Source organism: Neoarius graeffei, chromosome 18 (genome assembly GCF_027579695.1).
Source record: "Neoarius graeffei isolate fNeoGra1 chromosome 18, fNeoGra1.pri, whole genome shotgun sequence".
Taxonomy (NCBI): Eukaryota; Metazoa; Chordata; class Actinopteri; order Siluriformes; family Ariidae; genus Neoarius; species Neoarius graeffei.
This window is the reverse complement of record NC_083586.1, coordinates 37,229,519-37,244,072: the sequence shown is the minus strand read 5'-3', so window position 1 is coordinate 37,244,072 and position 14,554 is coordinate 37,229,519. Positions and strand designations below refer to the sequence as shown.

The window sequence follows — 14,554 nt, the reverse complement described above, 5'->3', positions numbered from 1 at the left end:
GCCAGGCCGAAACGATAAACAATTTTATCAGATTCACCTGAATCCGTTGCCGTGTGGACAGGGCTTAAGGCATACGTTGATTAAAGCTAGACTGCCTTTCGATTTCATAAAATCAGTGAAATTTAGTTCCCTCTGAAATTTGGTCATTGTGATACATGTTTATTTCTGTAATATCTCTCAAAATATCAGGCCATTCTATGGCTGGGAAGTTATTTAAAGGAATACTCCGGCGTGAAATGCTTTTTAGGTCTATTTTCGGATTATTGGGAGTGCATACGTTGAGTTGCTACCACAATCGCATCAATCGGTTGTGTTTTGAGAAAATTAGTTTTTTGCGATTTCAACCGGAAAGCGCTAACGTGGCAGTGCGCGGGGCATGTCTTTTTGTCGATACAAAACGCTAGTTTTAAAACCATTGCAAAGCTCAAAACAACATGACAGTTCTGTGGAAGTGAGTAGAGGGTTCCTACAAATAAAACGAAGTGTCCCTGGCTCTGCAAGTGCACTGATAGTGTGTAGAAGAGTAAATACAAAGCCAGTGACCTTACCTGAAGTCGGTCTTCCTCAGACGCCATCTTCAGTGGACAGCCCGTAAAAGTCGAGTGCCGAGTGCAGAGCCCATCCCGCTGGAAATGCACAATTGTGGTATGTTGTGCATTTCCAGCGGGATGGGCTCTGCACTCGACACTCGACTTTTACGGACTGTCCACTGAAGATGGCGTGTTAGCACTTTCCGGTTGAAATCACAAAAAACGAATTTTCTCACAACACAACCGATTGATGCGATTGTGGTAGCAACTCAACGTATGCACTCCCAATAATGCGAAAATAGACCTAAAAAGCATTTCACTCCGGAGTATTCCTTTAATATGAAGGGATTCTTTAACAAATAATGTGCATGAAATCGCTCGTTTCGCACAGTCAAACAGACACAGGAAGTGCGCATGCGCAGGTTTACCTTGACCATGCACTGACAGTTCCATCATTCTGTTGCTAAACGAACAGCTGATCACACCAAGGTGCTCGCTGACCGCCGATATTTATTAGTTTGGTCCTGCGTTTCCTTTCCTTCGTATATAATATAGCATCTTTTCTTCTCGCTTTCCGTTACTGTAGTCGGTCTTTGCGAATGAAACGTGACACTCACGTCCTCCATTTTTCTCTCCTGTTTCAAATTTGTATCCTGCAATGCCTTGCGCGAACGGGGAAAGTCCATCACGTAACGCGTGACGTGAATTGGGTCATGGTGAAGCAGGAAAAAATAGCGGAGAATTTAGGGCCACGTGGCCCTAAATTCATTAATTGTTCTATTTTAAAAAAGCTAATCAAATTAGAAGTCTGTGATTCGAATTCAGTAGCTTTCAGTCCACTAAAGAAAAAACAATTGGGTGTCGGGGAAAATTCTTTGTATGACCTGCAGTTGAAAAATCTGAAAGGCAGTCTACCTTTAAACATTGACTCAACCCCCGAATAAAATCTGGCCATGTGTTGTGTGTCGTCTCTCCTCCCCGACCATTTGACAGTCCTTATAACCAAAGGCAGATTCTACCGTAACCGGATCCATTAACCACTTGCCCACAAAATAAGAAATTTTTCTTGTCCTTTTTTCAGTGAGGTAATATTTTCAAGATTGAAAATATGGTATTTGGTCTTCTAAAACAGCACATCATTTAAAAATACACCGAGTATATCAATAAAAGATTTTTAAAGAATAAAGTTCTATTTCTTTGACATATCTGACAGACATAACTCCCATTTTAAAAATCCCTTTCATTATCCCTGTTGCTATCGTCAGTGAATTTCTGTCAGACGACCTGACGATAGACTCAGCCATTATGGATCTTTGGTAGTTATCGTGTGGAAGCAGGCTTTATCATTTTTGGGTGTCAACAGATAGAGTTGAACTAGATTAACAGCGAAAAAACTATTTCGTTCACGAGAGAAGCCCACAGTTATTTTTAAAAAATGCTATCGTCAGTCTGTCAGTCAAATGCACCTGACGATAGCAAAATTCAAGCCCTCACCACGCACATGTTGACTGACGCAAAGAGGAAATTCTACTGCGCATGATTTTTGTGACAGCAGACATTTACTTCCGGGCAAGACTTGGAGTTCTGACAGCTAGATTTCATCAAATAAATCAAGGTAAGATTTTCAGTCAGCTATCCTGATGATAGAAATTTTTGACGATAGAAACATTGAGAATATATTTGTGCATTCATATTTAAATTTAGCCCTGTGATGACCTGGCGACTTGTCCAGGGTGTACCCCGCCTTTCGCCCGTAGTCAGCTGGGATAGGCTCCAGCTTGCCTGCGACCCTGTAGAACAGGATAAAGCGGCTAGAGATAATGAGATGAGATGAGATATTTAAATTTTTCTGGAGGAAAACTATCGTAAGTTGAGATAAATCAGAGCCACTTGCGACCCTTTCAGCCGACAGGCCATTTCAATGTGTTATTTCCCCGCGAAAGTGACACAGTCGTGTCTATCGTCACTGTTCTGACAATTATTGTTGATTATTTCAATTTTGAAAATAAATTTTATTTTTTATTTCAATATTTTATTTTATTATTTGGTTCTAGTGATGAGGTATTTAATATTATTATTAAATTTGTCAGATTAATAATGTAAGAAACAGTTTTGTTGCTATTGTCATCTAGAGTGTCTGTCAGAATATGATGGTAGACGTTAGTTTGTCTGTCAGATTTTGATGATAGAAACCGATGTGTTTCTGTTGTCATTTAGCATGTCTGTCATGTCAGGCTTTTATTAATTAGTTACCAGGACTACTGTCCTAAAATTTACTGTGAATGTCCAAGACCCCAAATGCTACTAGAAAAACTTAATAGAATGATCAAAATAATCAATTCAGCAATTTAAGGAGATGGGACTTAACTGGCCTCGGTTATGGTAGAATCTGCCCAAATAAAATTTGAGTCTGCCAAATTCTTATGTTGACTCTTACCCTGTACAAAATGTCATTGTTTTTGTTTTAACAATAAAAAATTGCCATGTCAGTACATGAACCATGTAAGTCCTTTAGAAACAGATAAACGTTCTCGTTCTTTGTGGGTTTTTAGCGTTCGGCTCACAACGCAGCCATCCGAGGCTTTGTGAGATACGGTTGGAGGTGGAGCTGGAGAGTCGCCGCCTTTGTTACACTTTTTAAGTACGTCCTTAAACACACGCAGCTTAATCAACGAGAAATGTATAGCTTGGTAAGCAAAACTGACCTGCTGCCTCTGTCCGTTTCTAACAGCACGGTCAGTACAGGCATTTCTGTGTACAGAGACAGTAACGCCTTGAGTCACTTCGCTGTGGCGGGGGGTAAGTAACACCTAAGTTTCATTCTGTAATTTTCCACAACTGTTCTGTTTGAACTGCACAATGGGAAGACCTGTGGTTCGAGGGTTAGGGTTTGTTTACAGGGATCTTTGAAGTTAAGTACCTCTTGGATTAGAAATTAATATTTACATAACTTTAAAGGAAAGAAGATGAACATGAAGGGTTATAATTTTTTTTTTTTTGCGGTCCGATTTCCATCAAATCCTGCACTCTGATTGGCTGGTGAGCGGGTCCGTATCCTACGATACGGACCCTGGTTACGGACCTCTGGCGACTCACTCGTTCACAACAACAACAAACATAGTTGCATTTTTTGTCAACATTTATCTTTTTGTTTATAAGATTTATTTATAAGATTATCAAAAATCTTATACATTTTTGCCAGCATTTCTCAGGAGAATAGCATTAATTTTACATCATGGATAGCGATAACGACAGTGTTCACAGTGAAAGTGAGTTTTACTACCCTGAGGAAGAAGAAATAAAATAAAACATTTCAGGAGAAAGCTAAAAACCTGTAACTGTTGCTAACGCCGAGCAAAAACATGGCTGAATCCTGAATGACTCCTATTTGTATAAATAGGGAACTACATAGGCGGCAAAATGTGTTTTTTTTTCCTGCCATGGAAGTGCACTTGTATACCGAGGAGGAAGCAATTTGCATTACAGCCGTGAATGAGGATTCAAAATGGCGGTTCGGCTCGGTTTTCCCTTTCGGGCGCTCTCGTTTTCTGTTAGAATTTGGTAAAGAAAAAAATAAATATATTATTTACCAGCTTAAGGTCGGTCCGTATGGTGAAATACCGTGACCTCGGCCTTGAATACTGACCTCGGCACAGAGGGCCTCGCTCAGTACTTTCAAGACCTCGGTCACGGTATTTCACCATACAGACCTCCCAGCTGGTAAATAACATAGATAGATAGATAGATAGATAGATAGATAGATAGATAGATAGATAGATAGATAGATAGATAGATAGATAGATATGAAATTTATCTTGTGTTGAAAAACGCATTTGCCATACAAAATCCATTGTGGATCTGAGTGATATATTTAAATAATATTGGCTGGCATTGAGTGGTATATCAGAAATATTCCATACAGTTAGCATGATACTGAAGGAATCGAGGACGAGTTCAATAGCATGCTGGCTGAATGGAATGTATTTGATATACCATAAAAAAGGCAGCTATTATTATTATTATTATACATTCCTTTTGGGTGTTCATCGTATCTTTTAAAATTCAATCAAAATCTTCCATATTTAACAAAGCAAACCTGGCGGCCATGTTCGTAAACAAATTGTCACAGTTGCTCGCTAGCACGGAAGTTTTATGTCTTCAATGCGTCTCTTTTCCAGTTTTTCGATGTCCGTTGGTCTGTTTTTCTCTTGTAAATATGCGTGAAGAATATCTAATGAAGTTTTGGTAGCCTTTCGGGTGTTCAACATGTCTTTCTGTTTCCCAGCGAACAAACAAATGCTTCTGCGCACGCGCAGCAGAAAACTTTTTCATTGAACATTTGCATCAGCTCCGACGTGTGACGTCATGTTGACAACGTGCAACATCGTAAACCATATTCAACGCTCATTCTCCATTGGGTAGAGAGACGTAATACATGTAGGATAAGCGATATGGGTTGTTTTACAATCAGGGTACGCAAGCTAAAAATCACATTTAACACTTATTATCTTGAATATCAAAAGGCTTGACTAAATAAGCTTGGTTGTTTATTGTAGCCCTGTGATAGCTCTATTTACCATGCAAAAAAACATTTGGTGATAACGTTATTTTTGGTGAATGTATGGCAATATATGTCATATTTAGCAAAATTACTCGTGTCATTTAGAAAAAGTGCTTTTTTGACCACAGGTAGCTCCAAAAGGGATGCACTTAAATCATTCTTTATACCATAAAACACATATTTGGTTCCATATAATTGGAAACGTAGTTAAGTTTTAATGTTGAATGCCAGTAAGTTTTCAGACTATTTTGATCAAATTAGTATGGAATTGTGTCAAAAAAACGTCCTCTCCGAGACAGCTCATTTTTCAATATAAAATAACATATCTAAAATGATTATTTTCATCCTAAAATGTGGTCAAGATATTGGGACATAAATATTAGAGACAACTAACACAAAGCTTACAGCCTTATATTTAAAAGCACTATGGAAGCAGTGGATTCTGAATTGTCAAAAAAAAAAAAGTCCTCTCCGAGAATCACTTCATTTGTTTCTCCCAGCCCTGCTTAAAGCTACACTTAATCTTGTTATAATACAAACTATTACACATGCCTATGTTCATATGTGTATTCATTTCCAAAAGTGCAGATTTGATATATATATATATATATATTTTTTTTTTTAATTTTAATTTTGGACCCCTGTGACACAAACTTTGTACCCTGATTGTAAAACAACCCATATGCTGACGATATTGCGTGCTATCAAACCAAATGAATGAAACGCACTAGAAGGGAATAGAATACATGTTTTTATTCCGTCAAAAAGTGTCCTGTATGTATAATAATTAAGTTATTCCACGAAATCGAGTCGTACATGAGCTGATGGCTATAAGCTATTTGATCCACATTCATGGGATTTTGAGAAACGGAGCATTTTTATTTTTAATTTTTGCAAATTTGATAAAAACTTTATCCAAAACATCCGCCAAAACCATTTCTGCTTAGAATGTAAACAAACCGGCGAAATGACAGGAGCAATTTGTGAAAAATGCTATAATAATAATTCCTGAAAAATAAAAAAGATACATTCTTACCATCAAATACTTTTAATTTGATATTTTGTTGGGGTTTTGTTTTGGAGTAGAGTTTTTATTTCGTCCACGGTTGGTTCAGCAACCCGCTCCGCCATTTTTGTTTTTCTCTGCTCATGATATATGAGCTGATATCCTAGTAGTAGAGTAGCCAATCAGAGTGCACGATTGCTCACATCCAGTGAATGTGGATGGAATATTTCCCGATATTTCACTCCTCGTGTTTTCCCGCTGACTAGACGCGCATTGTCAAAATGGCAAACTGGTTCAAAATTAAAATTCTTTTGATTAACTAACGCATTTTTTTGTAGATGTGTTTATATAACCTATAGAACATTACATGGTGGCACAAAGATAGGAAGTTTATCTTCTTGTGAAGAAAAATATATCATTTGTTCACGTCGCTCACTCATGATATCCATTCACCACTCGAAGATAAACTTCATATTTTTGTGCAGTCATGTAATATCCTTTATATCCATACGTAATTATCCATACATTACTTTTCAGGGATGAGAGTTTTCCACTTTTCGGCGGATTTCTGCTTTTTCTGAATAAAAATCGACCTTTTTATATTATGCCAAATCCGTTGAGATTTTTTTTCCATTTATTGAGGGGGGTTGGGGTATGTTCCTTCGTGATACTCAAGCGTAATTAATTCCTACGACGATGTTACATGTTTACATTTTCGCCATCTTTAGTCTCGCTAAGTCTCGCGGTAGAATACGTGTTATCTACAATGTAATTGGCCAAAACATCGATGGCGAGAGCATGATAGCCAAACATAACAGTTCTTACAAAGTACCCACATCCGTTCTATTTTATCGAAACTTGCAACTTGCACATGTTCATCGTCGCTGCTCTTCAAAAATACGTTTCTCTTTCATCTATCGTTTTATCTATCATGTATATGATAGTCAGTGAATCTGAAGTAATGCTGACAGTTTTGAAAACTTAAATATTTCAAAAGACTTTTTGAAGAAATCATATGGAACTAATGAGGACATGGGGAGAAAAGGTCAGTCTACTACAGTTCAGATTGCAGGAAAAGTGGTTTGTAAGGCCTTCTTATTCAAAATTTTCCTGGGGGGTATCCCTCCCAGACCCCACCCCACCCCATCCTGGCTTTGGGCGCCTTTGGTGTCCTCGCATACCTTTATCTTGTTTTCTGCTTTTTTGATGACCACCCACCCTCATCCCTGCTTTTATATCAGACAAATCTAGATTATTTAGTGCCACAAAGTGGGACCTAACTCCTATTCTTTTACATTTGGATCAATTGGTGGTATTTTTCCATTCCAGGTTTGGTTTTGTTCTTGGCTGAGTCTGTATTTTATTCTATGTTGTATTTCTAAGTTCACATGTTCTTGCCTTTTTGTGAAACACGGTGTTAGGAAATGTTTTGTTGATGTTTAGACCTGTTGTGTGTGTAGCTGTGACCGGAGGTGTGTTCCGGATGAATCTGGGCCTCAGGGGATTGGTGGCAGGATCAGCTATTGGAGCTGCATTGGGGTGAGTTGAGTAGAGAGTATCCCGAACACTAGCGTTTGATCGAGTTGATCAGCCAAGCCATGTTTAGTGTCCGAGTTGCTTCTTTTGTTTTTCACTAAAGCTGATGTAGCTAACAAGTTAAAGAAGGCTTCAATGCGGTCTCATGCAAAATGTACGAATAAATAACCATTAAAAGTGACGCATTATACCCCTTTTCCACAAGTTGACACAGTTCCCTGAGGTCTTAATGAAATGTCTGTGAAATGCTTTGGTCAAAATCCCACAAGGATGAAGCACCATTGAAAAAGAAGAAGAAACCTTTATTTGTCACATGCACACTTCAAGCACAGTGAGATTCATCCTCTGCATTTAACCCATCTGAAGCAATGAACACACGCGCACACACGCACACAGAGCAGTGGGCAGCCACACCAGAGCGCCCGGGGAGCAGTCAGGGCTTCGGTACTTCGCTCAAGGGCACCTCGGCTCAAGGCCGCCCCACGTTAACCTAACCTGCATGTCTTTGGACTGTGGGGGAAACCGGAGCACCCGGAGGAAACCCACGCAGACACGGGGAGAACATGCAAACTCCGCACAGAAAGGCCCTCGCCGGCAGCTAGGCTCGAACCCGGAACCTTCTTGCTGTGAGGCGACCGTGCTAACCACTACACCACCGTGCCGCTCAATTGAGTGCCTGTTCCTTTAAATGATAATGAGCCACTGCTCACCCCACCCCCATCTTCCGCCAGCCAATCAGGTAACACTTTTTCATCATGAATACTCCTTCACGAAGGCAGTTCTCAAGCTATGAGGGGGCGGGGTTATTCTAATGATCTCCCCTTGGGACATAGAAAGGGGAGACAAATCTGAAGGGCTTGTTGAAGCTCATGTTTTCTGAAAGTCAGGACAAAAGAATTGACTGAGTGTCTTATTTCAGAGTTTGTGGGTTGGTAGACACTCCATATACTCGGCTGTACACTACCGTTCAAAAGTTTGGGGTCACTTTGAAATGTCCTTATTTTTGAAAGAAAAGCACTGTTCTTTTCAATGAAGATCACTTTAAACTACCGTATTCACACATGCAAACTCCTCACCTTTCGGCGAAATTCGCCGTTTTGGTCCCAAAATAGGTCACTTGTGTGAATCGTGTAGATCCGAAGAGTTTTTTTTTTTTGGGGGGGGGGGGGGGGTAGGCAGGCTACAACGCTATTGTTGCCAAACATTTCACTTACAAGGTTACAGCCAATCAAGATAAACAGTTACTAACACGCTTCTTTTCCATTGGAGTTCTGATCAGCTGGTGCACAACCCACTGCTGGTTGCCAGTCCTCGCTTACGATTATTCCACAGATTCAGACCGCAAAGTCACCTTTTTATAGAGAGATCTGGCAACCTCATCTCGCGACTGAATCTGAATACCAATGGAACAGTTTCCAGCGCGCTCGGGGGTGAATAACCATGGGCGGATCTACCGGGGTGGCATATGCCACTCTAAAAGAAAGCCTTGCCACCCCTGCTGCTACCCCAGTTGGCAGCGACGAATTCAAAGAAAAATTACGGCCAATTTGACATTTACGTGCGCGAATTTCCAATGTCCGACTGCGGCGAATGCAGCACGAGATAACGCCAGAGATTGGTTGTTTTGGAAAATTGAGAGGCGCGAAGCGAGGGAGGCAGGAGTCGCGAGGAAAGGAGACACGGGAGGAAAGGGGTAAAAGCTGATTAACTATCTATCAAAAAATGAAATTATAATGAATGAACAGTGCTAGTATAGTTGCGATGCTGATTTTGAGAGGATAAAAATCAGGTTGGAGAAGGTTATTTAGCTAACTATACATGTAAGGCAAAAAAAAAAAAAGTGTGTTTCCGGTAACCCGACCGATCGAGAATTTCCGCGTCGAAATTGCCGACCGTAAAGTTTTTATTACAAATTTCCCTCGATATTTTAGTGTAAGCGGCGTTAGTTTGTCATAATTTTTTTGTTTCAACGCATTCAAGTTGTGAAAGAAACGATAAAAAGTAAAATGTTTTGCCACTTCTATCAGCCCTCCTGGCTGTAATGCAAATTGCTTCCTCTTCAGTATACAAGTGCACTTCCATGGCAGGGAAAAACACTACATTTTGCCGCCTATGTAGTCCCCTATTTATACAAATAGGAGTCATTCAGGATTCAGCCATGTTTTTGCTCGGTGTTTTTGCTCGACCCAAGTTCTACAGTAGGCTAGGCGAGGCCGTCTGCTTTTAATGGAAGTAGCCGAGCCTAGGACGTTAAACCATATTTTCACGTTATTTCTTGATAAGGTGTTTTCACATTCTCACATGAAAATATCATGAAATTACGTGTTGTTATTACATGATAAATATATTGTAAAAACGTGATAACTCTGTTAACAATATCTTTTCACGTAATTACTTGAGTCTAAGCCATTTTTTTTTTGAGTGTGGCAGCAATACGCTTCCGCAGATCATAACTCGAACTCTTGCGATATTTTTTTTATTCGTTTAAAGATTTAAAACACTTATTTTATTATGATGTGTGGTATAAAGGATTCTGTGCCAAAATACTATTTTGTAAGATGTTTACTTGTGTTAATTTTTTCGAACAAAATAAAACAAATTAAGAAAAAAAAATTTCCTACCTACCGACCTTATTTTAGTATTTCATGTTACCTGAAACACACTTTTTTTTTTTTTTTTTTTTGCCTAATGTTAGCTAGGTCTGACATTAGTTTTGTGTAAAGTCGGCCACAAAAGTTAATATTGATTCACCGTCTGTCAAGGAAAGCATTGCTATTGGCTGAAGCTTATGATTCAAATATTGAGGATCTTAAACATGAGTTACATCAGACGAGGAGAGTACTAGACAGAAAAAAGGGGGAACAGGAGAGTCCTACCACTCTCATGGAGTTCACTGTTTTTGGACCCATACCAAGATGATGATGATGTTTTTTTTGAGTTGTTCAGGTTGTGTAAAATAGCGGTTGTCTTGCCTGTGAGCATCCTGTGAACGAAGTTTTTCATCTCTCAGGCTCATAAAGACTTATTTGCGGTTGACTATGACAGAAAAGAGACTATCAAGTTTGGCTGTACTCAGCATTGAATCAAAGCGCACAAAAGCATTAGATCTTGATAAATTTGTGAAGCGTTTTGCTGAGCAACATGGAAATCGCCGCATTCAGCTGTTGTAGGCATGACAAGTTCATGTTATGCTCACTGGTGAGCCTTTACAAAGCGTGAGGGGAAAAAAACTATAAAATGTGACACTGGTGTAAATGGTTTAAATCATGCTGAACTTGAAGCAGTGTTGTTATTGTTGTTTTTTAGTGTCTGTTCTTTTGCATATACAGTATAAAACTGTCCAGAAACGGTATAGACCTCATCTGAGAATGTGTGTTCTTCGTGAACAATAAAGGCACGAGATTAAGTTTATCTGTATGAGTTTGTAAATGGCAGTCTGTGCCCTTTTGTAGTGTGTACATACTATTTGTCGTCAAACTGTGATTAAATTCAGTATATATACATGTCTGTAATACGTTGCCACCCCTCAAAAATTCCTGCCCCCCTCTTGCCACCCCATAAATATTTTTCTAGATCCGCCCCTGATTTCACATAGGTGATGTCTTTAAGAAAATTGACAGACAGGGATTGGCCAGGTGTGTCCTCTGGGGTAGGTCTGTTAGATAGCACAGGCAGTAATATATACCTTTTTGTAAATAGCCCACTGTGTTGTACACAGGGGTGAAAATTAACTTCACAAAATATCAAACTTTACCGGCCACTGACAAATAAATGGTACAATTTACCGGCCACTCAACAGTAACTTATTAAGACATGTTTATGGAAAGTTATTTTGTACTGTATTAAATTCAAGAGGTCACTGGTTGCAATTTTTTTTGTAACGTAGACTACGAAATGTACTTTTGCGCGCGTGCCGTGTCCCCGTGCATCCTTCTCACCTTTTTCACCCCTGACCAGTTTGCATGCCTGGTATTTTCTGGACTATAGAGCGCACCTGTATATAAGCCGCATCCGCTCTATTTAAAAAAAAAAAGATATACAAGCCGCACCGGGCTATAAGCCGCAGATATCTATGTTAAAAAATTAGATATTTACTGCATGTACAGAACGATTTTGTACTGTAAATGTACATGTATGTCCCTGAACAGATTCTTTCCGAACAGTGCCTTTTAACACGGCAGCAACTTTGCTGATTAAAACGGAACAGAACCAAGAGAAAATAACCGGTATTTATTTACCTTCATTTCTCCTGTGTTTGAAACCACAAGTCACTTTAATCATCTTCGCTGGATTTGAAAATAATTACCAGTTAGTAATTTGTCGTGCGTGTTCTATCTGCTAAAGATCTGCCAATTCTTCTTTGCATTGATTTTTCGTCTATCTTATTTTTGATTCTACTTCCGGTTAGAGCGCCCCTAGCGGTGGAAGAAAAATCCACAGAATAGCCGCACCTTTGTATAAGCCGCATGGTTCAAAACCTAGGAAAAAAGTAGCGGCTTATAGTCCAGAAAATCCACTCTATACATTGCTAATGTGGTAAATGACTATTCTAGCTGCAAATGTGTGGTTTTTGGTGCAATATCTCCATAGGTGTATAGAGGCCCATTTCCAGCAACTCTCACTCCAGTGTTCTAATGGTACAATGTGTTTGCTCATTGCCTCAGAAGGCTAATGGATGATTAGAAAACCCTTGTACAATCATGTTAGCACAGCTGAAAACAGTTGAGCTCTTTAGAGAAGCTATAAAACTGACCTTCCTTTGAGCAGATTGAGTTTCTGGAGCATCACATTTGTGGGGTCGATTAAATGCTCAAAATGGCCAGAAAAATGGCTTGACTATATTTTCTATTCATTTTACAACTTATGGTGGTAAATAAAAGTGTGACTTTTCATGGAAAACACAAAATTGTCTGGGTGACCCCAAACTTTTGAACGGTAGTGTACGTGCACAAGCAGTGAAAGTGAGTTTTTCATAATATGTCCCCCATGCACAGTCTCGAGTTGTTTAAGAGCTTAAATGGACAGCCAAATGTATAATAATGTGATAAATAAAATGTTTTGTGAAAATATTTATTATATTATTTGGCCAGGGAGATTAGAAGATTTTCCTACTTAGGCTTACTAGTTTAATGGCTGCTGTGCAAAAGTAAACTCCAGACACTAAATACGTTTTGGCTGAATGAGCCCGTTTGAGTTAAGGAGAAAATTGTGTATGTTCATATTCCTTTTGGTTTTCTGTTTATTTGAACTTCTCTACATCTATAACTTTCATTTAAAACGGCAGTGTTGTGCAATACTTAAAAGTCTAATATTATCCCCCGCTGGCCGAAAGGCCCGAAGGGAGATTATGTCGTGGTGATGTCCGTTCATCCATCCGTCCATCCATCCATCCATCCGTCCGTCCATCCCGGGAAGGGTGCTCACCTTCTGAAATCAACTCCTCTCACAATTTTTGGAGGAATTTCATGAAACTTGGCAGGATTCTTTGTTATATGTCGGTAATATGCGTATTGTTATTTTGTTCAATTCGGTCGCATTTTACCAGAGTTGTGGCCCTTGATTAACAACCTTGTACTTTCACAATTTCATGAAGGTGCGTTCGCCTTCTGACATCAACTCCTCTCACGATTTTTGGACGAATTTCTCGAAGCTCGGCAAAAGGCCTTGTTATATGACGGTAATATTTCGTTTGTGAAAATTTTACCAGCGTTTTGACCCTTGGTTAAATAACTTTGACAATTTCATGAGGGTGTACGTTCTTCTGAAATGAGCTCCTCTCACAATTTGTGGAGGAATTTCACCAAACTTGACAAAAGGCTTCGTTATATGACAGTTATACGCATATTGAAATTTCGTATAATTTGGGCAAATTTTACCAGAGTTATGCCCTTGATTATTAACAAACTTTGGCAATTTCATCACTGTATGCTTGCTTTCTGAAATCGACTTCCCTCACAATTTTTATCCCCCGCTGGCCGGAAGGAGGACTATGTCATGGCGATGTCCATACATCCGTCCGTCTGTCCGTCCCAGGAAGGGTGCTCACCTTCTGAAATCAACTCCTCTCACAATTTTTGGAGGAATTTCACAAAACTTGACAGGATTCTTTGTTACATGTCAGTAATACGCATATTGCAATTTCGTTCAATTCAGTCGCATTTTACCAGAGTTATGGTGTAGTTGCCAACGGGGGATATTGTGCTCTCCGAGCACTCTTGTTATTAATTTAGCAACGTTAACTAGCTGGCTAGCCTGCTAATTGCTAATAAACAGGCTCACGTTTGTCACACGTTTTAGTATCCAAGTCTTTCTTGCTGTTATGTTCTCAGTGATTTATGGGAACAATCAGTGGTAGAAAGGTGTGGAAGGTGTATAGTAGGTGGTGCAGCCAGTCATGAACAAACGCATCCTGTCCTGACGTGCCGTCCGGCTCCACCAGGCAGAACACCACTCAGCAGTGTATTTACTTATCACTAACTAAGAGAAAGGTCCACCTGCACCTTGCTACTTCTGGGTGCAGACAGCATTTTCCCTGTTTTGACAGCTCCGGTATATTTGCTTTTGGAGAGACAAACCATGGCTTGGCCCACCCGAGGAGCCCTAAACTCGTGCCTTGCTGGTGATTGATACATCTATCACGGTGTTGTCTGAGTGGACCGATACACGGCAACGTCTCCGAACGCTCCATTCCACCTGGTTGATCTCACACCAGGGGGCTTGTGGCAACACGCTGCTGCTCTCCTGGCAGGAACAGAAGCATCCTTTATGACCGTCTGTCTCCGGCAAGCGAGAGCATTTTTCTCTCTTCCTGAGACAAGAACATCTCTTTTTGCCCTTCTGGAGGCTAATAACCCACTTCTGAACGTCTCGTAGTTCCAGCTGTAGTGTGAATGTACAGTCTCACCAAGGAGTCTTGTAAGA

At 39.8% G+C, this 14,554-nt stretch overlaps 1 protein-coding gene across 3 annotated transcripts in view; it reads left to right on the top strand.

The window, feature by feature from the left end:
• The window catches only part of timmdc1 (translocase of inner mitochondrial membrane domain containing 1), a 40,216-nt gene that overhangs the window by 21,139 nt on the left and 4,523 nt on the right, over window positions 1-14,554 (top strand). For all 3 annotated transcript variants that reach the window (XM_060898764.1, XM_060898762.1, XM_060898763.1), the window contains exons 4-6: window positions 3,083-3,171; window positions 3,262-3,329; window positions 7,558-7,636. In XM_060898764.1, the coding sequence (XP_060754747.1) occupies window positions 3,083-3,171; window positions 3,262-3,329; window positions 7,558-7,636 (236 nt within the window). The remainder of the gene's footprint in view (window positions 1-3,082; window positions 3,172-3,261; window positions 3,330-7,557; window positions 7,637-14,554) is intronic.